Here is a 25,684-nt window from a genome sequence, read left to right on the forward strand (position 1 = left end):
TACTGGGAAATATACCAGAGCTTTCTTAATGAAAAGATAAGCAACAATGGGCAAATGTCCCTGAAGCAGTTTGCCACCACTTCCTGTCCAAAATGCAGAAGACAGTGAGATGATGATTATATTATATTATATTATATTATATTATATTATATTATAATTATTACCCCACCCATCTGGCTGGGTTTCCCCAGCCATCCTGGGCAGCTTATGCTATTAGATCCTAATGGTGAGGCCCTACAGGCCTGGCAGTGGTCAAGGAGAAACTGTTTCTAGAGCAACATCTTTGAGGAGATAACCCTGCACACAGCAGAGGATTCTGGGAACATGGGGAGGAACTCAGCATCACACTATTACAGTACAGTGGTACTTCAGGTTACAGACTCCGCTAACCCAGAAATAGTACCTCGGGTTAAGAACTTTGCTTCAGGATGAGAACAGAAATCATGCGGCGGCAGTGGGAGGCCCCATTAGCTAAAGTGGTGCTTCAGGTTAAGAACGGTTTCAGGTTAAGAACGGACCTCCGGAACTAATTAGGTACATAATCAGAGGTACCACTGTAGTGCAAGCATTTTGGCTTGCTGGGTGGAACAGTCCCCACCTCCTCCTGCTGTGCACTGTTCTGGGATTCTCCTGAACTTTCCAGAGCCAGTTTTGGGCACACACGGTGGGAGGGGGGAGAGGGTGCAAAACCCCATTTTGCAGGTGATGTGACTCAGTTGAATCCCACCCACGGTGCTGTAAGTGTTCTTTGTTCTTAGGTGCACATCCTGGGTAGGATTCAGTTTTGTACTCTTCCAGTCGTTCTGTCTGTGCAAGATGGAAAGATCCTGCCCCTTGCTCTGTTTTTGAGGGTCTCCCGGTCATCCCCCAGAGCCAATTTGGGCCGGCATTGGGGGAAGGAGAGAAGGGCTTCTGCTGATGGGGTTTGTTAGGCGAATGCTGCCCTCTGTTTACAGGGGGAGGTCGCCAGGCCTGTTGAGCCTCAACACAACTTCATCAGCAGCACAGAGAAAGTTGGAAAGCCTCTGTGTGGTTACTGTTTGCTGCCTTTATTCATCACTCACGCCGTAAAATGACTCAAAGCAACTCACTGTTGTAAAAGCGTACATGATTTAAAAATTTTTAACGCTATTGGAAAGATATAAAAACATTATTGGCTAAAAGGGCTCATCCCAGTATCGTAGAAAAGGACAAGTCTTATTCCACCCTACTAAAAGATGAACTCCAATGCAGACTAGGGTACCATCATACCATAATAGGTCTCAAATTAAGAGCCAAATGCTTGGGTAAACGTCTTTGCCTGGTGCCTAAAAGTCGATAATGATGATGCTGGGTTCGTCTCTCTGGAGTGAGCGTTCCACCGTTGGGGAGCCACTTCTGTTGCAGAATGCTATCTGTAAATGAGTGACGCTTGGAAACTCTGGCCCTTTAGGTGTTGCTGGGCTATAGCTCCCATCATCACCCCTGACTATTGGCTATGCTTTCTGGGGCTGATGGAAGTTGGAATCCAGCAACTTCTGAAAGTCCGCGGGTTCTCCATCTCTGCCGTAAGCAGAATAGTGTGTGCCACTGTTCATTCCCAATGCATTGTTGCTGGATAAATTGTTCTGGAAAGCACACATAAATTCTGTCTGAAAGGTTTAAACAAACAAGATTCCTCTTGGAAAAGCTTTCCATCCGTTCTGGGCATAGAAGCCTGGTCTCCATCGTTCTTCTTTGGCCGTAGTCCTAAACACACTTATTACGATGTAAGCCTCACTAAACACTATGAGACTTATTTCTAGGTAAACATGCATAAGAATGCACTGTGAGGGTTTTTATTTCCCAGCTGCTTTTAATTTTCTGCTGGTTCAGCCTTTTTATGTACACTTATTTTGTTTTGTTTTGCAAAGCGTTCTTAAATCAAATGACTTTGATCCGCGTTGCCTTCGGTTACTCCTGCATAACACCCTTGAAGTCTTTTAGAAATAATTGGTTCGGCTTCTTTGTTACAGTCCCCCCTTCCTCTGTTTTGCTGAGATTATTTGTGTTCTGCTCTGTTTTTAATGTCTCCTTTTAGTTGACTTTGTTTTGAGAGACCCCAGAGAAAAGGAGGAAGACAAGAAGCAAGTTCTTCCACCTCATCGTGAAGAGTAAGGAAACGCTACTTCAAAACTTTTGCCTAGAAATTGTAACAGGCAAAATGCCTGAAGCTGTCTTCGGATGCACTTCCTGTGCAATCTTAACCTGGGAGTAATTCACATTTCCCCACAATGGGTTCTACTTCTGTGCATGGGATTGCGCTCTTGAACTGAGTCAGACCCCATTGGTGCAGTGATGATATCTATCCTTCCTGGCAAGAGCTCTCCAAGGTTTCAGACAGGCCATTCCCACCTTCTAGCTGGAGATACCAGGGCATAGCTGTCAACTTACAGATTTGAAAATAAGGGACCAGCAGCCTCGAAAATAAGGGATCACCAGCTCAAATAAGGGATTTTCCGGGCACAGGTATGTTCAACTTCTGAGCCCCTCCGAGCCAAAGGCAGAAAGCCCGGCCAGCAGCCAAACGAAGCCTCAAGCGGTGGTTCCCACAGCGCAGCAACCCGGCAAAGGGGATGCAGCAAGGAAAACCACTGTCACCTTTCTGCTGGGAAGCGCTGAGCAAAGGCAAGTCCCCAGGCAACGCGGCCGATTTGATCGGCACAAGGCATGCAAGCTCCACCCCCCAGTCGTTCTTAGACTCCTTATTGGGTGAGCAACGCAGCCAAGCAGCATAGTTGGAGTCTCCCTCCTCCCTGGCCAGCAGGGAGGGAGGGAGAGGAGCTGCTTCCTTTGAAACCCAGGAAATTTAAGGGACATCATCAATAAGGGACAGCAGTGGGACACGGCGCTGGGATAAGGGAGTTTCCCACCAAATAAGGGACGGTTGACAGCTATGTACCAGGGGTTGGGCAAAAGATGTGCTCTAACACCCCAGTGAACAGAGGGTTCCCCCCTACCCTATATGGAAATGCAGAATGCTCTGCTTCCTGGTTTCTAGCTGTTGTGCAATGGGTTTAGGTAGAGCTTCAGCCTGTAAAAAGGTAAACGTAAATGGATCATGCGAAAGATGGGGTTAGACCAGATGTTTGTCTCGCAGTAGCAGTGCCTGAATTGCAAACCTTTGTAATGAAAGAAATGCAGGATTCCACCACGGGCGTAGCCAGGATTTTTGTTTTGGCAAGCTTTTGTTAGGGGCGCAGAACCTCAGATTTGTACTGATTTTGATTGATTTAGGAGGGCAGCTTACCCCCTGCCCCCCCCGGCTATGCCAATGGATTCCACACTCTGAGTAGGTCTTAGAATGTCCAGTCCAGTTGAGCATGTGGATTTCTGTAGTGGAGCTGTTGCAATTCAAAGCTGAGTTACATATTGACCCTTGCTCCTGTCGCAAATTTTGTTTAGTCCATGGGTTAATTTGTAGTTGACCTTTCTACTGACTTTTCTACGACACTTCTACTGACCTTTCTATGACACATTGCTCCTTCTTTGCCATCAACTTTATGGATCTCATTATTACCCTAGTTCATATATTTGTAAACAATGAATAACTTTATGTGCCTTTTAAACAAAATAAAATATTGTGGTGTTCTCCTTGTTCTGCCCTGCACTGAGCATGCTGCACATTAAGTTTTAATGTTTTTCAGACATGGGGACAAAAAACTGTATTTTTTAAAAAAAAATGTAAATGCTTTTGCAGTGTCACTAAACTTCAGAGCAGAACATGGCAAAAAACCAATAATAATAATAATAATAATAATAATAATAATAATAATAATATATTATTTATACCCCGCCCATCTGGCTGGGTTTCCCCAGCCACTCTGGGCAGCTACCTATAGCCTTATTGGACACCAAACACGAAGTCACTATTTTACTGTTATGTAAACTTGTAGAAAACAATAATATAGCTCTTATTATACAACGTTCTATTGAAATGATTATGCGACACAATTGATGTTGGCTTACAAATGCCTGGAAATGAAGCATTGTGCAGGCTTTTGTAAGAAGCCCTAAAGCCATTGACCACAAAAAACATCCCCCCCCCCTTATTTAGTGCCAAGTATTGAATGAGAGTTGCTGCCACAAAATAAGACAGACTTATGAGAAACACATTTTGCAAGCTAAAGCATGGGTGTTGCAAGCTGTCAGGTGAATGCATAAGAAAAAGTACAACGGCACTTTCATTATGCTTCCTGTTCAAACTGGATGGTTTGGCTGTGTAAACAGCAACAGGATTTCTTGCAAAGAAGGTACAAACATAGGCACACCCAGGAAGGGATGCTTTCAGGGCCCAATGGCGTCCAATACCTCTACTGTCCTTGCCAAATCGGCTCTCTCACAGGTAGCCTAGACATGTGGAACAGACCTACTAGATGGTCCATCAGGAGGCACAAGTGGCCAGGACATCTGGAACAGCTGGGGAAGAGGACATGCTTTTGCTAATTCTGCCCAGCATGCTCCTTTGCCAGGGACTCCTTGGATGAAGTTGAGGGTTGTGCTGCGAACAGTCCCCAAGACTCCTAACTACACTAGTGGCTAAAATTATGGAAACCTTTTGGGAAAAGTGCATTTCCGAGGTTTGATAACACCTGATTGGCTCTCTAAACGCTCATGCTCATTGGCTACATTCAAATGAAGGAAAGCTACAGCATATCCTGCAAGTTGTGCTTCCTTTTTCTGGTTATTTGCCTATAACTTTTGTTGGAACACAGATAACTGAACAAACTTTGTTGCATTACATTCTCCATTAAATTATCATTCCATTGATATATAATGTTATGGTATTGCTCCAAACAAAAGTGGTGGGGTTAAACCACAGAGCCTAGGACTTGCCAATCAGAAGGTCGGCGGTTTAAATCCCTGTGATGGGGTGAGCTCCCGTTGTTCAGTCCCAGCTCCTGCCAACCTAGCAGTTCGAAAGCATGTCAAAGTGCAAGTAGATAAATAGGTACCGCTCCGGCGGGAAGGTAAACGGCGTTTCCGTGCGCTGCTCTGGTTTCGCCAGAAGCGGCTTAGTCATGCTGGCCACATGACCCGGAAGCTGTACGCCGGCTCCCTCGGCCAGTAAACCAAGATGAGCGCCGCAACCCCAGAGTCGGTCATGACTGGACCTAATGGTCAGGGGTCCCTTTACCTTTTAAAGTGGTGTTATGAGCCACCAAACTTCAGAAATACACTTTTTTCCAAAAGGTTTCCACAATTTTGGCCACTAGTGTAGGCAAACCAGATGGCTGTGGTGCCTTGGAGGGCAGCAATACCACAAGGAACAAGGGTTAGGCTATCTATCTTCCTTCCTTCCTTCCTTCCTTCCTTCCTTCCTTCCTTCCTTCCTTCCGCTCTCCCTGCAATTTTTACTCTGTTAATGTTGATCTTGCATTAAATAAGAATGGGTTAATTGACTGCATCTTACTATAATATTGATTTTAGGTTCCCATATTGAACTGATGGTTGTATTTTATGATAGCTTGTTGACACGCTTTCTAATTGTGTCAGAATGTGATGTTGCATTTTGATATTGGTTGAATGTTTAGGCAGAGGGCCTTCTCGGTAGTGGCACCCGCCCTGCGGAACGCCCTCCCACCAGATGTCAAAGAGAAAAACAACTACCAAACTTTTAGAAGACATCTGAAGGCAGCCCTGTTTAGGGAAGCTTTTAATGTTTAATAGGTTATTGTATTTTAGTGTTCTGTTGGAAACCGCCCAGAGTGGCTGGGGAAACCCAGCCAGATGGGCGGGGTATAAATAATAAATTATTATTATTATTATTATTATTATTATTATTATTATTTGTGAATCACTTTGGGCCTGCTCCACCGTATAGGGGAAAAACATATATAAACAAACACCGAATTACTGTAACTAAGTAACGGCGGGTTGCCTTGCAATGAAACCAACTTTGGCATCCAGCCAAAGACCCGCAGCAGAAGTTCCATTGTGTTCAATGGGGATCCTATAGAGTCTATAGGCATTTGAGAGAAAGCCTCATGCTCACCGGCAGATTTTGTGCCTCTGACAAACTCACTTCCTTGCCTGTGTGTACACGTAGTAGTGCTAAGTGTACTTCTATTTTTTTTTTTTATTTATACAACAAGAAAAAAACCACACACAAATACCAAATTACACACAAATTACAAAAATAACCATAGACACATAATTTTCTTAGGAAACAATAAAACATCTATTGGTCTCGACACTAAAGACCCAACCTCCCGTCTATTCCATATTTCAAATTCATATTACTTTTTGCCAATACAAACTTTTAACATAATTTAACTTATTCTCAATAAATCTAATTTCTTATATCTACCTTGCAATTATTACTGAAGTTCCTCGAATGCTGCAACAGAATTTAAACTACTATATTTATTTTTCAGATAATCTTTGAAAACCTCCCATTTTGAAACAAATTCCTGTTTTGATTTGTTCTTTTCCCCCCTGATAAACCATCTAATTCGGCATATTCTGTCAGCTTTTGGATCCAATCTTGTATAGAGGGGATTTCATTACTCTTCCATTTTGCTGCGATCAAAACTCTTGCTGCCGCCGTTGCATATAAAAAGATACCCTTCCTCTTTTGTGGAATATCCAAATCTGTTATTCCCAGGAGGTAGGCCTCTAGTTTTTTGTTGAAAGAGATCTTTAGCATTTTTTGCAGTTCTGCATGGATACTCTCCCAGAATACCTGTATTTTCCTACATATCCACCACATATGGTAGAATGTTCCTGATTCACCGCATCTCCAACAATTACTTGACACATTTTTATACATTTTTGAAAGTTGCCATGGTGTTAGATACCATCGATGTTGCATTTTTTGAAAGTTCTCTCTAATCATGTAACAATTTGTGAATTTCCAATTGACCTTCCATAAGTTTTCCCATTGGGCCATGGTTATTGAATGGCCAAAATCCTGGGACCACCTCACCATTGCCACTGTTACCTCCTCCTCCTTGACTGTCCAGTCGAGGAGGAGTCGATACGTTTTGGAAAGAGTTTTTCTTTTAGAATTTATAAGATCAGATTCGAATCTAAGTGTACTTCTAATTGGTTAATTAACTACCTAAATTGTATGCATATGGCTAATTAATTTGATAAGGCCTAGGCATTCACAAGGGATTTTGGCTTAGTAAAAGAATTTCCAAACTCAGAAGAAAATCTTCACCACCACCCTATTTAATTTTGATATATTTCCCCAAAGGAGTATTTTCAATTTCTGACAAGCTGGTAAAATTGGGTTTGTCTTCTATTTTTTAAAAACTCAATAACACAGCACAGGTATATCTGTACTCCATGTATCTCTTGGGATCTCAGCGCTACTAATTTGTGAGGTTTTCTTTTTGTTTGTTTATAGGATGGAGATAGTGCCCAAACCTTGGAACAAGTCCTATCTGGCAGCTCGTGCCTATATAAATGAGCATTTGTACGCGATGAATCCCACCATGTTGGCTGTTCTGGATCTCTGGCAGACATCTTTTAAGTAAGCAGTGTTTTGAATGCATAGATGTTGAGCTTCTGTCGATGTAAATGTAATAATAAATAATATTTTTTTTTTAAAATTTATACTCCGCCCTTCCCGGTTCAAAAACCGGGCTCAGGGCAGCTAACAGCAAATTTAAAACACTTTAAAACACTTAATTATAAAAGCAGCATAAAATACAGTATAAAAACTTGAATAACAATAAAATTCAAAATTCAAAAATAAATTAGATAATCCCCAGGGCTAGCTGGCTGAATTGGTCCTACTTGGGCCAGCGAGGAGGTCAGGGGAGAATTAGCTGTGGGGTCTCAGAGTGGGTGATCTTCATAAAAGGGGAGGTGGAGGGAAGAGAAGAGAAGAAAATAAAAGATCAGGCAGAATTCAAATGTGTAAGATGTGTTTACAGATGTGTAAGTAAAAGTTTCCCAAAGCAGAAGAAAATGCTGTGCCTCTGCTCCTTTTCTACTCCTTGTACCCAAGGCCTTGGCCCAGTATACCCGAAGGAGTGTCTCCACCCCCATCGTTCAGCCCAGACACTGAGGTCCAGTGCTGAGGGCCTTCTGGCGGTTCCCTCATTGAGAAAAATGAGGTTACAGGGAACCAGGCAGAGGGCCTTCTCGGTAGTGGCGCCCACCCTGTGGAACGCACTCCCATCAGATGTGAAGGAAATAAACAACTATCTGACTTTTGGAAGACATCTGAAGGCAGCCCTGTTTAGGGAAGTTTTTAATGTTTGATGTTTTATTGTGTTTTTAATTTTCTGTTGGGAGCCACCCAGAGTGGCTAGGGAAACCCAGCCAGATGGACAGGGTATAAATAAATAAATTATTATGATTATGATTATTATTTCTTCTTCACAGACCCCTTGCATGTCTCTACTTTTTTCTCCTTTGGGGCTCTCCCCAAAAGCCACCCTTTGTGTAAAGCTTTTGGACTAACCCCTTAAGCTTCACCCTCAAAACAAAATCCTAAGGGTGCAATCCTAAGTCCTCCCTACTTATGACACCAGGAGACAACCTCCAAGGTGCTTGTTCTTTGCACCAGTCACCTGATCATCACTGAGAGCAAGGTCCTTTGAAGGTGTGTTGTTGGTGCCAGCAGCACACTGCTGAAGTCATGTTTGCGTGTCGAGGTCCCCAATAACTCACACATCACACAGAATTTTTTGTTTAAGATTTTTGGCATAATTTTGGCCACAACTTTATTAAAATACAAATTTGTGAGTGGTTGCGTAGGCATTGGTTGCGACTATCTGCCCCCACCATGGGGGACAGACTGACATTCCGCACAATGCGAAAGTCAGAATGGGGGAATACACTTGGGGGTTACGCGGAGCAGGGAACCTGCCCTCACCCCAAATGCAACCAGGAGCTCATTGTTATGGACCGAGCCCCCTTGACAGAATGGACAAGCAATAGTTAGCCCCCAATTCCTTTAACGGAATCCCTTGCAGCAGCAGCATTAGAGGGGCAGGCACAGCCAATCCATGCCCCTCAACCAACCAAACCATAAACCAATGCCTAACCGTGAACCTTACAAGTTGTGACAATTTGCTACGCAGTAGGCAAAAACCAAATGGCCCCAGCCAATCAGCCAGATGGACAAAATTCCTACCGGGCCCCTGCTCCAAAGCAGACGACCCCATGACAGGCATAGCAAGGTCAAAGCGAACAACCCTATTCTAGGGAGGGAGGGACAGGCAATCCGATGCACGGGCGAAAAGAGTAAACCCTAGCCTCATGCAAGAAGTTTTAGCATTTCTGGCTGTCAATCAACAAATGGCAACATTAACTTCTTCCCAACAACAAGGGAAGCCCCAATCGCATCAGTGGCCAACCGTCAATTAGCCCGCCCCCCAACTTTGGAGTGTCCTGGCGGCCCCCACCGCAACACGTGCTCTCCGTGAAGGAGAACACGCTTTGCAGACATGGTGAAAACTGCACCCACAAATGGACATTTGTCTTCCTGGTGTACAACAGAGGCCCTTAGTCCTGGTCGCAAGTCAACAGGCATATGCAACTGTCACATCAAAATCTATTGCAGCAGTACTGATCATGCATCCAGGAGCTAGTTTCTGCTTTTCCAGGTTACAGTTCTGCAATTCCAAGTCTCTGAAAAGCAGCCCGAGGCTACTATAAGTAAATATCATAGTTGAGTAATTGTACTTCTGGAACTCCACAGCTTAAAAAATAGCTTGCTGGGAGGATAGTGAGCAGAAATATGGCTGGCAGCGAAATGGCTTAGCACTCTTCCACCCATCACTCAAAATTACAGTGCTCCAAATCTGCTTTAAAAAGACAAACATTTAGTACTTAGTTATGCACATTTTTGCATTAAGTATTTGCCCCTTGGATCTCCTCTTAATTTGAAATACTTCACTTGTGGATGTTGTAAGGAAGGTAGACAACAAGTTTAAACGAGCAAGATGCCTAAAAGTTTCCGCTTCGTTCACTGTCTATTTTTTTTAAAAAAATCCCCTATTATTTTTCTTATACCATACTTTATTCTGTTGAATATTGTTTATTCATTGCCTCAAACTGCAAAACATGACGATCGCACAAATGACCAGTCTCATCCTGTGCCAAATGACCAGTCTCATCCTGTAATTGGAGGTGCAGCCACTTAATTTTGAACATCGGCAAGTAATAAAAATAATAAATTCAAAAAGAACTAAAGCTAAACTAATAGCTGAAAATGTTCACCCTGGGCTGTCAGTATGAAGGGAAATAAGACGAAATTTGATTGGCTTGTTCTGTTGTGGCAGGGCCTCATTCTGACAGCAAGAGCCGTGGAGGAACTCATTGTTGACAGAGCACATTATCTTTAAAACATTTCTAGAGTTGTTCCTAATTAGAATAAGGTTTCTGTCCTGACAGAGCAAGCAAGGTCACAAACGTTAGCATTTTTCATTTAAATCAGCTGTTGAGCCAATTCCCAGATGGAATATTTTCATCCCTGAAGCTCAGATTATTTCATTAATAAATATATATTGTGGTAAAAGAAAAGACAAGAAAAAAAATCCTTTAAACCGTTGCTTTGTCATGCTTAGTTTTGTTCTCTTAAGTCACCAGATAGTTACGTTTATCGGGGAAGTTTTAATTGAGTTGTTCGTTCTTGGTTTGTTTTCAGGCGGCAGAGAAGTACCTGACAGCTCATCAGATAGTTTAATAAATTTTAATTTGACATGTCAGCTAGTCCAAAAAGATAATCTGCTTTTAAATAATAGGCATCTAATTTTCTTTTAAAGATATGAAATCTGATTAATTTCGTTTTGCACAGGCAAAATTGTTGCTCTGGGAATTATTGTTCAGGATCCAGTGGGTTTGTTCTCCGCCAAATGTAATTGAAAAGTTGAGAATTACTACCTTGTGGTCCTGACATTCTTTGTTTCATTTCCCTCATTAATGGAAGATCAGCAGAGCCAACTATAGGGGGCGGAAGGGGCTTCAACCCCCTCAATATTTGTGGGTAGGGGGCTGAGCCTCCCCAATATTCTGCCCCCTCAATATGGGGGACAACTTGAAGCCCCTGTAAATGAATTATATTCCCTGAGCAAAATACCTGTGATTCCTTCCTTCCTTTCTGAAATCACACATATTTTTATGTTTTTATGTTACGCAGAATTGCCCGAGACGATAATGATTTACAAATATAGGAAACCATTTATGCTGTCTAGTACAAGTTTCCCCTTCTACTTGGCTGATTTAAGTAGATTCCACTTAAAGAACATATTTGTTCCTGTGGAATAAGAGAAATAGTGTGTTTGGACCATGTTGTCTTGTTTTGCACTTGGTATAAGCAGCCCAGGGAGTGGCTCATTCTTGATTTATTAAAAACTTTACCCAGAAGAGCCAATGAAATTTGAGCTTTTAGTGTTTTTCCTATCCCTTGCACCAAACAGGAAGCAAATGGCGAAGTAAATTTTCTGTCGTCTCCCCTTTGAGTCTTACGTTTTCTTATTATGTTAATTACCATGTGTGTTATCAACTTTTATTGAAGATATGTGATTACTTTTATTTGAATCCAGATGCCTTTAAAAGAATTCATAAGAATTTTGAAGCTGTCTAGATTCAAATCGAGAAACATACTGTTTTAAGTCAGAAGACGCGTGCTACAATCTGGATTGTACATAAACTGTTAAACTAAGGCATCTTCCATTCATACACTTGTAATCTGTTTTCATATTTAATTATTTGAAAATGTAAACAGAAAAAGCAATCGCAGTCCACAGTATAAAGGCAGTTACTGTGTAATCCTATGGGCCCCCAGGGGCTGTAGGAGAGATCTGATCTCCTCCTCTGAAGTTGGAGATGGGGCTCTAACGTTGGAGAGGAAAATCAGAGTATTTTTCCTGACTGCCGCTGGCTCCTCCAAAGCCCATCCCAACCGCAATTGAAGCTCTGATGTCAGAACGGCCAAAAGGGAGTCGATTTCAGGAATCAGCTTGGATTCAAAGGATCCTAAGCTGTCCTGGTCCCTTGGAGATTTTATTTATGTATTTGTCGTTTCCTGTAATTCTTGTCTCAAAGTGACTTACAGGTTGGTTGGTTGGTTGGCTTCAAGAATACATTTAATACCAAAAAGATCAGAAGATTTAAAAACTATTAACTAAAAGCACTCATAACTGCACCAACATACAAAAAGAAACATCCTACTCGATCCTGCTGAAGCCTGGCAGGGGACTGGGTAAGACAGTAGAACTGGCAATGTTTTGCCGCCTCCTACTTTAGGTTTCCACTGCTAAGGTACTAGTCCCTAAGATCGTATTGGGAGCAATCCGTTTGCATGGTATGAACAAGTTTTCCTATGTATATCAGAGAAAGGGTTAACTCCCAAGTGCAAGAGGTGGTTCCCCTCTGCCACCCTGGGAGCATTTTGGGGTGAGCTTAAGTCACGTGACCGTACCAGTGCTTCCCCACGGTGTTTACCTGTAGTGATGACATGATGGGGCCCAGGCATCAGTGCTGTCCTGCTGAGGTCAGGTGCAGCTAGTCGGGAACCAATTCCTAAACATACCACTCACTATCTGTAATCAATAAAGTTGTGGCCAAAATTATGCCAATAACCTAAAACTAAATTCCGTGTCGATTGTGTCTTTATTATTGGGAAGCCCCTGGGGATCTTAACACGCAACAGAACGGCGCATTCACGGTTTTCTTTGTTTAAAGCTATAAACATCAGAGGCAAGTGACTTGGGAAAAGGTGTTTACCAGATTGTTTTCATGACTCCTACAGAGCTTTGCGCTTATTTGATAAAGAAGCATTTCATAATCGTTCGGAATCGATGGAGCTCTCATTCTTCCAGAACATAGTTGTGAGGCATATGGAAGCTACCAAAGACGCTCTTTTTAAAAAGTAAGACCAAAGCGTATTCTGTGAATAATGTGCCTCAGGTTTAAGGGCTGGCCACAACTCCTTTTTCGATTGCTTGTTCAGGGATGGAGTTTCCTGTCATACTTGAATGCTGTTTTTGATATGAATACTAGAACTGTCTAGGGGTATGTATACTGTATGTGTACATCAGCCTGTCACTACTCTCGTGTATTCAATTGGAATTAATTCTGCTCTTTGTTTTAATTTTAATTTCCTGTTAATCTGCAATGATATTATTATTTTGTGGGGTGGGTGGGTTTGCAATGTTTTTTTCATGGAAGAGCCCACCATATTTCATTTGTTGGGAAAGATGTGATTATTCTCTTAGCCAATGTGTTTATTGTCATTTGGAGTGCTGTGTGGAATGTGGCTGTGTGACTGTACAGTCGTACCTTGGAGGTCGAACAGTCTAGTTCTCGAATGTTTTGGCTCCTGAACAATCGAAACCCTGAAGTGACTGTTCTGGTTTCTGAACGTTCTTTTGGAAGCTGATCGTCCGACAGGGCTTCCGCGGCTTCCGATTGGCTGCAGGAGCTCCCTGCAGCCAATCAGAAGCTCCAATTTGATTTTGGAACATTTTGGCTTCCGGAGTGGATTCTGTTCGACTCCCAAGTTATTGGCTATTGGCTAGTGTCCGTGACATCACTGATGTCAAGCAGCTCACATCTATTTGATGCTTCAGACTTTATTGTCTGGTTTTGCAAGACAGGGCGTTTGAACCCTTAGGAGAACATGGGAAACCTGTTGAGGGGACATTATAAAAGAGAATGCTTCCGCGCGGCCTGCGGTACCTCAGATAAGATGGAAAGTTCTTGTTTTTCTTTTAGTGGGAAAAAAGGTCATACTGACAGAAACAATTTAGTCAACAATACCAAAAATAGTGTTAAAAGGTGTGTTCAGGTGAGATTCACTTAAAACGTTTCCTTTTCCTTTCAGGTGGTTTCCAGAAGTGCAGAATATCTATTACCAAGGCAATAAACGAAAGCAAGTTCCCACAAATGCCAGCAGTGCTAAATTAGAGGCCTTCTTCAACTGTGCTGCTACTTTAATGACCCAGCAACTTCAAAGTTTAGCTTTGGTTTCAATGCAGGATTTTACAGATTTAATTGTAGCCCCTCCAGTAAGTAAGATTCCCCGGCTGGACTATGAACTTGTCTATACATGCCCCATGTTTCAGTGTGCTTCTTTATGAATATATTTTCTAGGAATATAGATATAGATATAGATATAGATATAGATATAGATATAGATATAGATATAGAGTTACAGTGGTACCTCGGGTTAAGTACTTAATTCGTTCCGGAGATCCGTTCTTAACCTGAAACTGTTCTTAACCTGAAGTACCACTTTAGCTAATGGGGCCTCCCGCTGCTGCCGCGCTGCCGGAGCACGATTTCTGTTCTCATCCTGAAGCAAAGTTCTTAAGCCGAGGTACTATTTCTGGGTTAGTGGAGTCTGTAACCTGAAGCGTATGTAACCTGAAGCATATGTAACCCGAGGTACCACTGTATCTGCAAAAGGCTGTAAAAGATCAGGCATTTTTTGGGCTTTTGATACACAAAGGAGCACCGCTGTAGCTTGGCTGACATGTGACTGATGCTCAGCTAGTGATTGCGAGTCTTGAATATTCAAGGGGAAAGGGTGAATTCAGACACGTGAAATTATTATTAATGCACCGATACTTTGCCTAGCAGGGGAGATACCATGATCGCGAAGATTGTGATTAATGTACTGATTGCAATTATCTTTGCAAATTTGAAAGTCAGGGTGGAACAGGTGTCAATAGCTATCAACATGACGAGTCAACTCATATTGCCTCTTATTGGCCTGCTTTGCATGTAACGGCATATCGTAGTTTTAGCATTATGCAGTGAGCCTCAGTAAGCCTTGGAGAGCACTAAGATAGATGGACCAATGGCCTGGCTCAGTGTAAGGTGGCCTCATTCCTTCATATCTTGATCATGACTCGGGGACCTTTATGTTTCATGTGAACAGATAAGAGACATCTGTACCTAAGTCAATGCAAAACAAAACAGAAGCCATTGTTTCAGCCCTGAAAACTTGACGTTTCTTTAAGAATGGACAAGTGTCTGAAGAGTCCAAGTATGCCACAACCCATCCCCACACATAATAATAAGAAGAAGAAGAAGAAGAAGAAGAAGAAGAAGAGCTATTTTTCTGGGGATAGAGGTGCCGGAACTCACCATGAACATCTCCCTTGTTCTCTTAGAATGGCAATGGAATCCACCTGAGATGTTCTGGAATTGAGTTCTTGCGAGTTCCAGCTGAAAAAAGCAATAATAATAATAATAATAGTAATTAAATTTATTTTATCAAAATTTATCAAATTTTGTATCAAAAGATCCCAGGGCGGTGTACAACATTAAAAACACATTTCAGAACATCAACGATAGAAACATTATAAAAACATAATAGGAAGCAAAAAGGTAAAGGTAAAGGACCCCTGAAAGTTAAGTCCAGTCGCGAACGACTCTGGGGTTGCGGCGCTCATCTCACTTTACTGGCTGAGGGAGCCGACGTTTGTCCGCAGACAGTTTTTCCGGGCCATGTGGCCAGCATGACTAAGCCACTTCTGGCGAAACCAGAGCAGCGCATGGAAACACCATTTATGTTCCCGCTGGAGTGGTACCTATTTATCTACTTGCATTTTGACGTGCTTTTGAACTGCTGGGTGGGCAGGAGCAGGGACCGAGCAACGGGAGCTCGCCCCGTTGTGGAGCTTCTGATCGGCAAGCCCTAGGCTCTGTGGTTTAACCCACAGCGCCACCCGCGTCCCTAATAAGAAGCATACTGACAGCTTAATAAAAAAAAAAAATTAGTCATCATAATAACAGTCGTCTCCTCCACACTTTCACAGGCTGTAGATTATTGAATAGCCATAGGCCTGGTTAAAGAGGAATGCCTAGCACCTAAAGACATGTAATGATGGCAAGCCTCCCTGGAGAGAGCATTCCACAATTGGGGAACCACCACAGAAAAAGGGCTGTTCTCTTGTTGCCACTCTCTGAACCTCTCTGGGACATGGGGCAGATGACAAGCGCAGGGTTGGAGTCATAATACATTGAGCCTGATTGCTTTCTCTTCTGTATGCTAGCTAATGCATTTCATTCTTTTTCGGCAGAAATCTCATCGAGCCTATGAACACTCGGGATTTATAATAAGGCTGATCCTTGAAAACGAGAATGTTAAGTTTGAGCCTACATTTTCTGACTACGAAGTCATATTTCTGAATATTTATTCAGTTATGGTGAAAGCTGTTAACCTCCTGCCCAGAGTGGAGACCAAGCTTTATTCAAAGTGGGTAAGCAATTCTCTAATAACATAGTTTGTTGCTTTTCTGCCAGCCTTGAGCTAAAAAACTGAACTATACCTTGTGAGCTATAGATCTGAACTGTTACTTCCCTGGACATAAGCTCTGTTGACATCGGAGGAGATGATTTCTCAGTAACATTCTCCTGAAGGCAGCCCTGTTTAGGGAACTTTTAAATGTTTGATGTTTTATTGTGTTTTTAATATGTTGTTGGGAGCCACCCAGGGCAGGGTATAAAGAAGAAATAATAATAATAATAATAATAATAATAATAATAATAATAATCTGACCTGCTGACATAGCACATCTTCTGCTAGGTCACAAATCTATTCAGCTGGTACATCTTCAGTATAGGATTGCTCCTGTATAACTTGATAAAATATTGCACGCTCGATTTTTCTATTAATAAAAAAGCAAAGCAAAATACTTAAAGTAAGAGAAACCATGCATATATCTTGTTTTGAAAGCCTGAAAGCAAGACCAGATCCATGAACTTGAGACCCGTAATCCTTGATGAAATTTTGGAAGCGCATAAGAAGAAGGTGAGAGATGAGATTGCCAAGCAGAGCGTGGCGCCTATTGAGCACCTCAAACTCTATGACAAGTACCACGATTTGATAAACAAACAAGCAGATCGGGACATCGATCAGTTCCTTTCGGAGGAGCACACGTATGACGAAATAACAGGAGCAATTGCCCAGTATCAAAACCTCCGGGATGAAATTCAGTACAATTCTAGAAAGGTAATGTATGCATGGAAGTGGGCTGGGCAGTTTCATTTAGTGTTCTCCAGGACATGGGTGGCGCTGTGGTCTAAATCACTGAGCCTCTTGGGCTTGTAGATCAGAAGGTCGGCAGTTCGAATCCCCGTGACAGGGCGAGCTCCCATTGCTCGGTCCCAGCTCCTGTCATCCTAGCAGTTCGAAAGCATGGCAGTGAAAATAGATAAATAGGGACGACTGCGGTGGGAAGGTAAACGGCTTTCCCATGCATGCTAGTTTCCATCACGGTGTTCCGTTGCACCGGAAGCGGTTTAGTCATGCTGGCCACAAGACCAGGAAAGCTGTCTGTGGACAAACGCTGGCTTCCTCGGCCTGAAAGTGAGATGAGCACTGCAACCCCATAGTCACCTTTGACTGGACTTAATCGTCCAGGGGTCCTTTACCTTTTACTTTTTTAACCTTTCCAGGGTGTTTAGAAAGAAAAAATGCAAATGATCAGCAGGATTATTATAATTTTATTTAATATTATTTAAAAAAAAAAAAATTAGCTGTGGTTCTCTGTATTTTTTTTGGGGGGGGGGGATTATTGCTTTCTGTGATTAACAAATTTCTCACCCGTATTTGTGCTGCAGGTTATTCGTCTTGGAATGTTTGAGTTGCACTGTGATGAACTGATTAGAACGCTGACAAAACGAGCTGATGCTATTTGTTCCAAAATCATTGCCAAAATGTTCAAAGACCATCAGGATCTAAATACGAGGTAAGAGTAATATCTTTTTTTTTTAAGTACAAACAATGGTGGCCCTGATCCAAGTCTAATAGGGGGGCACCTAATTTGTAACAGCTGATGGCTGCAGTTTAGGATCTGGATCTGTAACCACTTGAAAAGGTGTACCCAGTATAAGTTTGGGCAAAGACTCTCCTCCTGCAAGAGAGGGGAGTGGTTGCGGTCGGGATCCGGACTACGCCTCAAGCAGGGGGCGTTAGCCCCCTGCCTCCCACTCACCTGGCTGGCGCCCACTCCCACGGCAGGCACCCATCCAGGTGCCTGCGAGGGGGCGTGTTTAGCAGCCTAAATTGCTGCGGCGCCATCTTCCCAGCCTCACTCTTCATCGTCCCGTTGCGAGTCAACGGGATCGTCTTCTGCTGCCAGGGAAGTATTTCCTGAGCTTCCGGGTTCGGGGGGAGTGTGCGCGGATATTTTACTTTGCTTTTGCTGGTCTTTTAAATTTTGGGTAGTGGCTTCATTTATTTGTGCTTATTTTGTCAGGCGGGGGTATCGGAGCTCATGGTTTGTGCCCGATATTTGATTTGCCTTGCCCATCTGCTTTAAATTGATTAGAGTGCTTGTCCTTGAACTCCTCCCCCCCATATCTCCCCACTCACCGTTGCGGCACCGCTAAATAACACAGCGGCGTGTGCGCGTAAATTCACCGCGTTTCATTGCTCACCTTTATCTACCTGTCTCCCCGCTTGTGTCCGTTCCCAATACTCCTCAGCGCTCCTCCGACCTAGGGACGGTCACCCTGTGTGTGAGTGTGTGCGTTGGGGCGTTTAGGATCTGGATCTGTAACCACATGAAAAGGTGTACCCAGTATAAGTTTGGGCAACCTTTTTCCAGCCTTCCAGGTCTGTGGGCCAGTGGTGTCTTCATTCTGTGTCTGTGGGCCAGTGGTGGATGTGGCCAGAGGGAAAGGTGGGTGGGTCAATGGATGTAACTCTTTCCTTTGTGCAATTAGCTACATGGCAGCCATACAAACATCTGAGGTTTTTGCTCCTCAGCAAAGTGGCATCATCGGAGTTCAAGGATGCATCCCAGCCAGGCAAAAATCATAGAGTTGTAGAGAGTTGGAAGGGACCATGCAGGAGAAGATGGAATAGTCACATTTAGCCCTGAGCCTGAGGCTTCTCAATTCCGATGTAGTCGATTCAATTGGGCCTGTATGGGAATGCCATGTGGATGGGAATGCCTGTGTCCGAATGCACGTCTTCATCAGCATTGGTTGTGCACTTGGAAGGCTGTTTGCGTGTGTGAATCTCCCCTTCTTGGATCAGGACATGTTCTTTTTTTAAGATGCTCTGTTCTTGCTGCCCTATATGTTCTCATGCCACTGTGCACCTCACTCAAGTTATCGCTCAATTATAATTGCTCGGGCTATAGTTTTTTTGCCCCTTGCATTGTTTCTTGATAGGTTTGGCAGTTCTGCACAAAGGATCAGGCCCTATCATATGGTCCCTGTTCCCAGTAAAGCGACAGTTTTTTCTTCTGCGGCACAACTCTGCCTGCCCTCTCTCTGACGCTGCCTGGCTGTGGAATTGTTTTATAAAAGACATTCAGAATGGGAAGCGCATAGGCCTTCCCTTCTCCTCTGTTGTAGAAGGATGCTTAAGTTAAGATGGAAGGTAGACTTGGATCTCCTGGTAGATTTGAATTAGATAGCGATAATTACTGGCTTCCGATTGTTTTAGAATGAAGACAACAAACTTACTCATCCACATTTTACTGCTGTAATGAAGAAAGCTGGTTGGAGGGAGAAGCTAACCTGGAGTGGATTTTTGTGTGAAAGCCCTGGGGGCGGAATGAACCCAGGGTTCCAAATTCTTCTGTACGATACAATACAATAATCTTTATTGTCATTGTCCCATACAGAACAACGAAACTGAAAAAAATCTACATCAGACATTCAAAAACCAACAAGCCTGCTATCCCAACTATCCCAGCCTGGTTAGCCCCTAAAAACTCTGAATACCCCATAATTGAATACAATATACTCACATAGAGACTACCTTACACTGCGTTTAAAACCAAAATCACATTTGGATAGAAACTGTTTCCTAGTCTTTATAACCCTGTACCTTCTTCCAGAAGGCAGAAGCTGAAAGAGATCATTTCCGGGGTGCGCACTATCCTGCACTATCTCTGCAGCTTTCTTATGGCACCTGGAAGTATAGATTTGATCCAAGGTGGGAAGAGTGCGCCCAACTATTCTCTCCACAGTCTTTACAAGCTTGGACAGTGTTGTTTTTCTCCTGACCGTGCAGCTCCCAAACCACACACAGAGACCATAAGTTAATACACTCTCAACAGTACAATGGTAAAATGCCATCAACAGGTCCTTTGAGAGATTACTTTTCCAGAGGATACTGGGTGGTGGATCTTGGACTTCTAGGAAGCCTGAAGTCTGCTCACTGCTGAGACCGAAAGGCACTGCGTCACTGGAATGTGAAAAGGATTGCTTTCTTAAATCTGTTGCATGTATGTTTCTGTCTATCTACCCATCTATCTAATTTGCTTTTCCAACTTAAGGCTGTGTGAAGAGTTTGAAAAGATAGCAGAGAAGGCCCTTTCCACGCCATCAAATACACACGAACTAATGGAATTTAAGGTATGCATTTCTTTCTGCAAGGAAATAAATTTACTTTAAAAAAACTGAAAACCAAAGGTTATCTCAATTCTAAGAATCCACACAGGCGATGCAAAAGTACCGCCCAGGACAAGTGACCCCATGTTTCCTTCCTTTTCGGCTTAACAAATTTTTATAAAGCACACTTTAATGACCCTATTCAGAATTCCTTTCGCCATATCTAAGCAAACCTAATTCTGTCTTGGAGTGTGGCTGTACTTTATGTTTAAAAATGAAGAAGTGAATAAATACTAGTTGTCCATTAAAATGCAATAAATGAATTTTTTTCAGGTTGAAAGAGTGCTAAAACGTGTTTGCCACCAAGAACATGAATCGGTTGTTGTTTCTTCCCCCACTAGGCTTATATCGAGAAAGTGGAGACAGTTGACATGCTGGAGATGGAGCAGAGATTAATTGACTCTAAAAACTGCCTTGCATTCCTGATAGAGTGTACAAATCTTTCGCCAGTAGATATTCGACTGAACAACAGTGTCTTTCAATGGTATGGGCGAATGGGGGAGATTTTTGAAGAACACAGAAAGATCATTAAGGAGAAAACAGAACAATTTCAAGAAGGGCTTAAAGTAAGCGTTCAATTCTTCTTCTTTTTTAAAGGTACAGTGGTACCTCAGGTTAAGAACTTAATTTGTTCTGGAGGTCCGTTCTTAACCTGAAACTGTTCTTAACCTGAGGTACCACTTTAGCTAATGGGGCCTCCCGCTGCCTCTGCCACGTGATTTCTATTCTCATCCTGAGGTAAAGTTCTTAACCCGAGGTACTATTTCTGGGTTAGCGGAGTCTGTAACCTGAAGCGTCTGTAACCTGAAGCGTCTGTAACCTGAGGTACCACTGTACTTGGTTTACTGGGATAATAGTTGTTGTGCTGATAGTGTTTATTTTAAAGCAATTGGATATCAGTTAACTTGCTCAAGGCAAGTGCCAATTTAGGCTTTACTCCTTTTAATAGTGTGATTTGACCTACCAAAATCCCAGCAGTAAAGTATTTCCGCCCTGATCCATCCAGCAAATGGGGATGATATACAAAAACATTTGCCCTTCTTTGGAGGTTTCTAAGTAGAGGTTGGATGGCCATCTGCCATGGATGATTTCATTGAGATTCCTGCATTGCAGGGGGTTGGACTAGATGACCCTCGGGGTCCCTTCCAACTCCACAGTTCTGTGGTTCTGTGCTTCTACAGCTGGGTTGGGGCCTTAACTTGTTAGCTCACAAAGCATCCCGGCTTATCTTTTAAAATATAAGTCATAATCCTAAAGGTTTTATGTGTAATAGTTCCATGGGAAATAGTTAAATTAATTGCTTTGTAGAAGGCATCCCCAAACTTGGCCCTCCAGATGTTTTGGGACTACAACTCCCATCATCCCTAACCAACAGGACCAGTGGTCAGGGATGATGGGAACTGTAGTCCCAAAACATCTGGAGGGCTGAGTTTGGGGATGCCTGTTTTATAGGCTTTATGGCTAGGCTGTTTTAGAACCTTGGCTCTCTCTTGAATTACAGTACTGATCTTCTGTATTTTTTATTTCTATTAATAATAATAATAATAATAATAATAATAATAATAATAATATATTTATGATTTATACCCCACCCATCTGGCTGGGCTTCCCCAGCCACTCTGGGCAGCTTCCCAAAAAATATTAAAATACTGTAATACATTAAAAGCTTCCCTAAACATTCCCTAATGTTTTAATAAACATTAAAAGCTTCCCTAAACAGGGAAACCCAGTGCAAACCCAGTGACAAAAGGCATACTAAATATGTACAAATAAACTTCTGCCCTCGTATTCTAATACTGTATGATGTGTATGCATGCCTCTGTCTCATATCTGCAACTTTTTATTAGATGCGCTGTGAAAGATTTGTCGAGGAGCTAGAGAGTTACGCTAAGCAAGTTGAAGAATTTTATTCTTACGGGGACCTTCAGGAAATCAACCGATACCTGAAAAAAGCCCAGGCGTTGAATACAAAGCTAGATGCAGCTGCTGATAAGGTAAGGCTTTGGGTTTGTCTTCATAGAGGATGGTAGCTTTTAGCTCAATGACAGACCATACAGAAGGTCTCAGATTCAATTCTGGCAAATGTGGGCTGCCAGGCCTCCCCATTTTGTCTGTGAGGTTGTTTATGGGAATCCACTGCTACCTGCAATATACCTGACAACGTAGATGATGTCAGGTTTGTTGAAGTCAGAGTAGTGAAAACTTCCAAAAATGTTCGGAAACGAAGGCGTGGCTTCCGATTGGCTGCAGGAGCTTCCTGCACTCAACCAGAAGCTGTGTCGGATGTTCAGCTTCCAAAAAACGTTTGCAAACTGGAACACTCACTTCCAGGTTTGCGGCGTTTGGGAGCCAAAACGTACAAGTGCCAAAGCGTTCAACAACCAAGGTACAACTGTATTTTTTGTTTTTCAAAGATTTACAGACAAAAACACAAATCACATACATTTCTAATATACATATATTTGATTTCCCTCCCTCCCCTTTGGTGGTTTCTTTTTAATTTTAATTTTCATACTGCATTTTCCGCATTACCCCATCTTTAGTTTATTCTTTAGTTTCTCTTAATGATATGTTCAACTGCTTGTTTTACGTTAATCCTGCTAATGAGCTTATTTGCATACATGAGTTTTTCAAATAATTCCACAAATTTTCCCCAATCTTTAATAAAAAAACCTCTTCTTCTTGGTTTCTTATTACATCCATTAACCTTGCCATTTCGGCATAGTCCATTAATTTAATTAGCCACTATTCCTTGTTTGGTACTACATCTTCTTTCCATCTCTGGGCAGAAACCATCAGATGTCAAGGAAATATACAACTGACTTTTAGAAGACATCTGAAAGCAGCCCTCTTTAGGGAAGTTTTTAATGTTTGATCTTTTATCGTGTTTTTAATGTTCTGTTGGGAGCCGCCCAGAGTGGCTGGGGAAACCCAGCTAGATGGGCGGGTTATAAATTATTATTATTATTATTATTATTATTATTATTATGGCATACACAGACAGGGGTTTTTTTGGTATCTCTGTACCTACTGCATTGTGTAGATTTTTAAATCATATGTATGACTTCCACCCTCTAAAAGTTGTAGTGTAGATATGATTTAACGTGTGACTTACGTTATGTTACTTTTTTAAAAAAAAATAATCTGCTTTTTCTCTAGATTGATCAGTTTAATGCAGAGGAGGAGGCGTACGGGTGGTTAGCATCTCAGTATCCTCAACGTAAAAAAATCCAAGATACCCTAAATCCGTATCTTCGGCTTTACGATATGGCAGTAGAGTTTAACACCAAATACAGAAACTGGATGGATGGAATATTCACCAAGGTGAACCCGGACACAGTTGAGATGGATACAGGGAACTACTGGCGTGCATTGTACAAACTGGAAAAAACCTTCCACGATTCCCCGAATGCCTTATTTCTAACAACGAGGGTCAGGACAAAAGTGGAGGAATTTAAGGAGCACATTCCGTTGATCCAAGTGATTTGCAACCCCGGCTTGCAAGACCGGCATTGGGAGGCCATGTCAGAAATAGCCGGGTTCCCTCTGAAGCCCTCCGAAGATTCAACTGTCTCTTCCTATATTGATATGCACCTCGAGCCATTCTTGGAAAAATTCGAAGGCATCAGTGAAACAGCCAGCAAAGAGCATTCGCTTGAGAAGGCCATGGTGAAAATGATTTCAGAATGGGATGCCATGGAATTTGTTCTTCTTCCTTACAGGGAAACCGGGACTCACATTTTATCGTCTGTGGATGATATTCAGATGTTGCTGGATGACCACATCGTTAAAACGCAGACCATGAGAGGATCTCCTTTCATTAAACCTTACGAAAAGAAGATGAGGTAAAATATTTCCTAAGTGGGCGACGTCAATAACATAGCGCACAAGTGGCCTTGTTTGATTTGTGGTGTAGATCATTCAAAGCTATTTGTGGCTCAAAGGACATGGGAGAGTGGCAGACCATTGTGAAAAAGCAAATTGCTGATTTCTTATAAAGTCAACGTGGGAGGAAGGTAGTTTAAAGTATAGGGCAGGCTGGAGAAGAGAGGGAAACTCTCAATCCCCCTTAACTCCTGTGGTTTTTCTCTTTTTCCCCCCTTTGAAACTGGAAGTAGCCTCCTCTGGGAGGGAAAGTAGGTAGGACATTTTTTGGAGGGAAAGCATTATGGTGGAGGGAGAGTTTGGCTCCCAGAGCCCACCCTCTGCTTAATTTCCCACCAGTCCCTACTTGGGCCCTACCATTATTACATCATGCAATCTCACAGGAACCCTGTGAAGTAAAATGCTGAGGGAAAACATAATACGTATTGGTTTTATGTTTCTGTACAGATGTACTCCTGCTTCTCCTGTGTCACTCTCCTCTTGGCTTTACAAAAACACAAAGAGTGGATATTAAATAAGCAGGCAAATTGGACAGGTCTATGGATTTGAAACCATCAACCATGAAATCCTTCTGGACCATGTAGATGAGCTGGGAGCTGGGGGCACTGTTATACAATGGTTCTGCTCCTTCCTCCTGGGCCATGTCCAGAAAGTGGTGTTGGGGGATGAGTGTTCAGACCCCTGGGCTCTCACTTGTGGGGTGCCTCAGGGTTCTGTCCTCTCCCCCATACGCCGCCTCCTCTGCATTAAACTGATCAATCTAGAAAAAAGCAGAATTGTGTTTTTTTTTAAAAAAACTTAACATAACATAGGTCACGCGTTAAATCATATCTACACTACAACTTTTAGAGGGTGGAAGTCATACATATGATTTAAAAAACTACACAATGCAGTATGTACTGAGATACAACCCCCTCCCCCGTCTGTATATGCCATCATCATCATCATCATCATCTCTCCCATGTGGGTTTGGCCTGGGTGTTCATCAGTATGCGAATGATATTCAGCCCTACCTCTCTTTTAAATCAGAACCAGTGAAGGCGGTGAAGGTCCTGTGTGAGTGCCTGGAAGTGGTTGGAGGATGGATGGTGGCAAAAAGATTGAGGTTGAATCCTGACAAGACAGAAGTACTGTTTTGGGGGGACAGGGGGCAGGTGGATGTGGTGGACTCCCTGGTCCTGAATGGGGTAACTGTGCCCCTGAAGGACCAGGTGCACAGCCTGGGAGTCATTTTGGACTCACAGCTGTCCATGGAGGTGCAGGTCAAGGAAATACACAACCACCTGACTTTTAGAAGACATCTGAAGGCAGCCCTGTTTAGGAAAGTTTTTAATGTCTGATGTTTTATCATGTTTTTAATATTCTGTTGGGAGCTGCCCAGAGTGGCTGTGGAAAAACCCAGCTAAATGGGCAGGGTATAAATAATAAATTTTTGTTATTGTTGTTACTATGG

At 42.6% G+C, this 25,684-nt stretch overlaps 1 protein-coding gene across 1 annotated transcript in view; it reads left to right on the forward strand.

Annotated features, from left to right (window-relative positions):
* The window catches only part of DNAH7 (dynein axonemal heavy chain 7), a 152,997-nt gene that overhangs the window by 12,362 nt on the left and 114,951 nt on the right, over positions 1–25,684 (forward strand). Inside the window, exons 7-17 of the mRNA XM_081023134.1 lie at positions 2,060–2,132; positions 7,373–7,498; positions 12,734–12,853; positions 13,808–13,991; positions 16,014–16,193; positions 16,670–16,945; positions 17,557–17,684; positions 20,232–20,310; positions 20,688–20,912; positions 22,194–22,340; positions 23,506–24,191. Coding sequence (XP_080879260.1) covers positions 2,060–2,132; positions 7,373–7,498; positions 12,734–12,853; positions 13,808–13,991; positions 16,014–16,193; positions 16,670–16,945; positions 17,557–17,684; positions 20,232–20,310; positions 20,688–20,912; positions 22,194–22,340; positions 23,506–24,191 — 2,224 coding nt within the window. The remainder of the gene's footprint in view (positions 1–2,059; positions 2,133–7,372; positions 7,499–12,733; positions 12,854–13,807; positions 13,992–16,013; positions 16,194–16,669; positions 16,946–17,556; positions 17,685–20,231; positions 20,311–20,687; positions 20,913–22,193; positions 22,341–23,505; positions 24,192–25,684) is intronic.

The sequence above is a fragment of the Podarcis pityusensis genome (assembly GCF_964106645.2).
Source record: "Podarcis pityusensis genome assembly, chromosome: 1".
Taxonomy (NCBI): Eukaryota; Metazoa; Chordata; class Lepidosauria; order Squamata; family Lacertidae; genus Podarcis; species Podarcis pityusensis.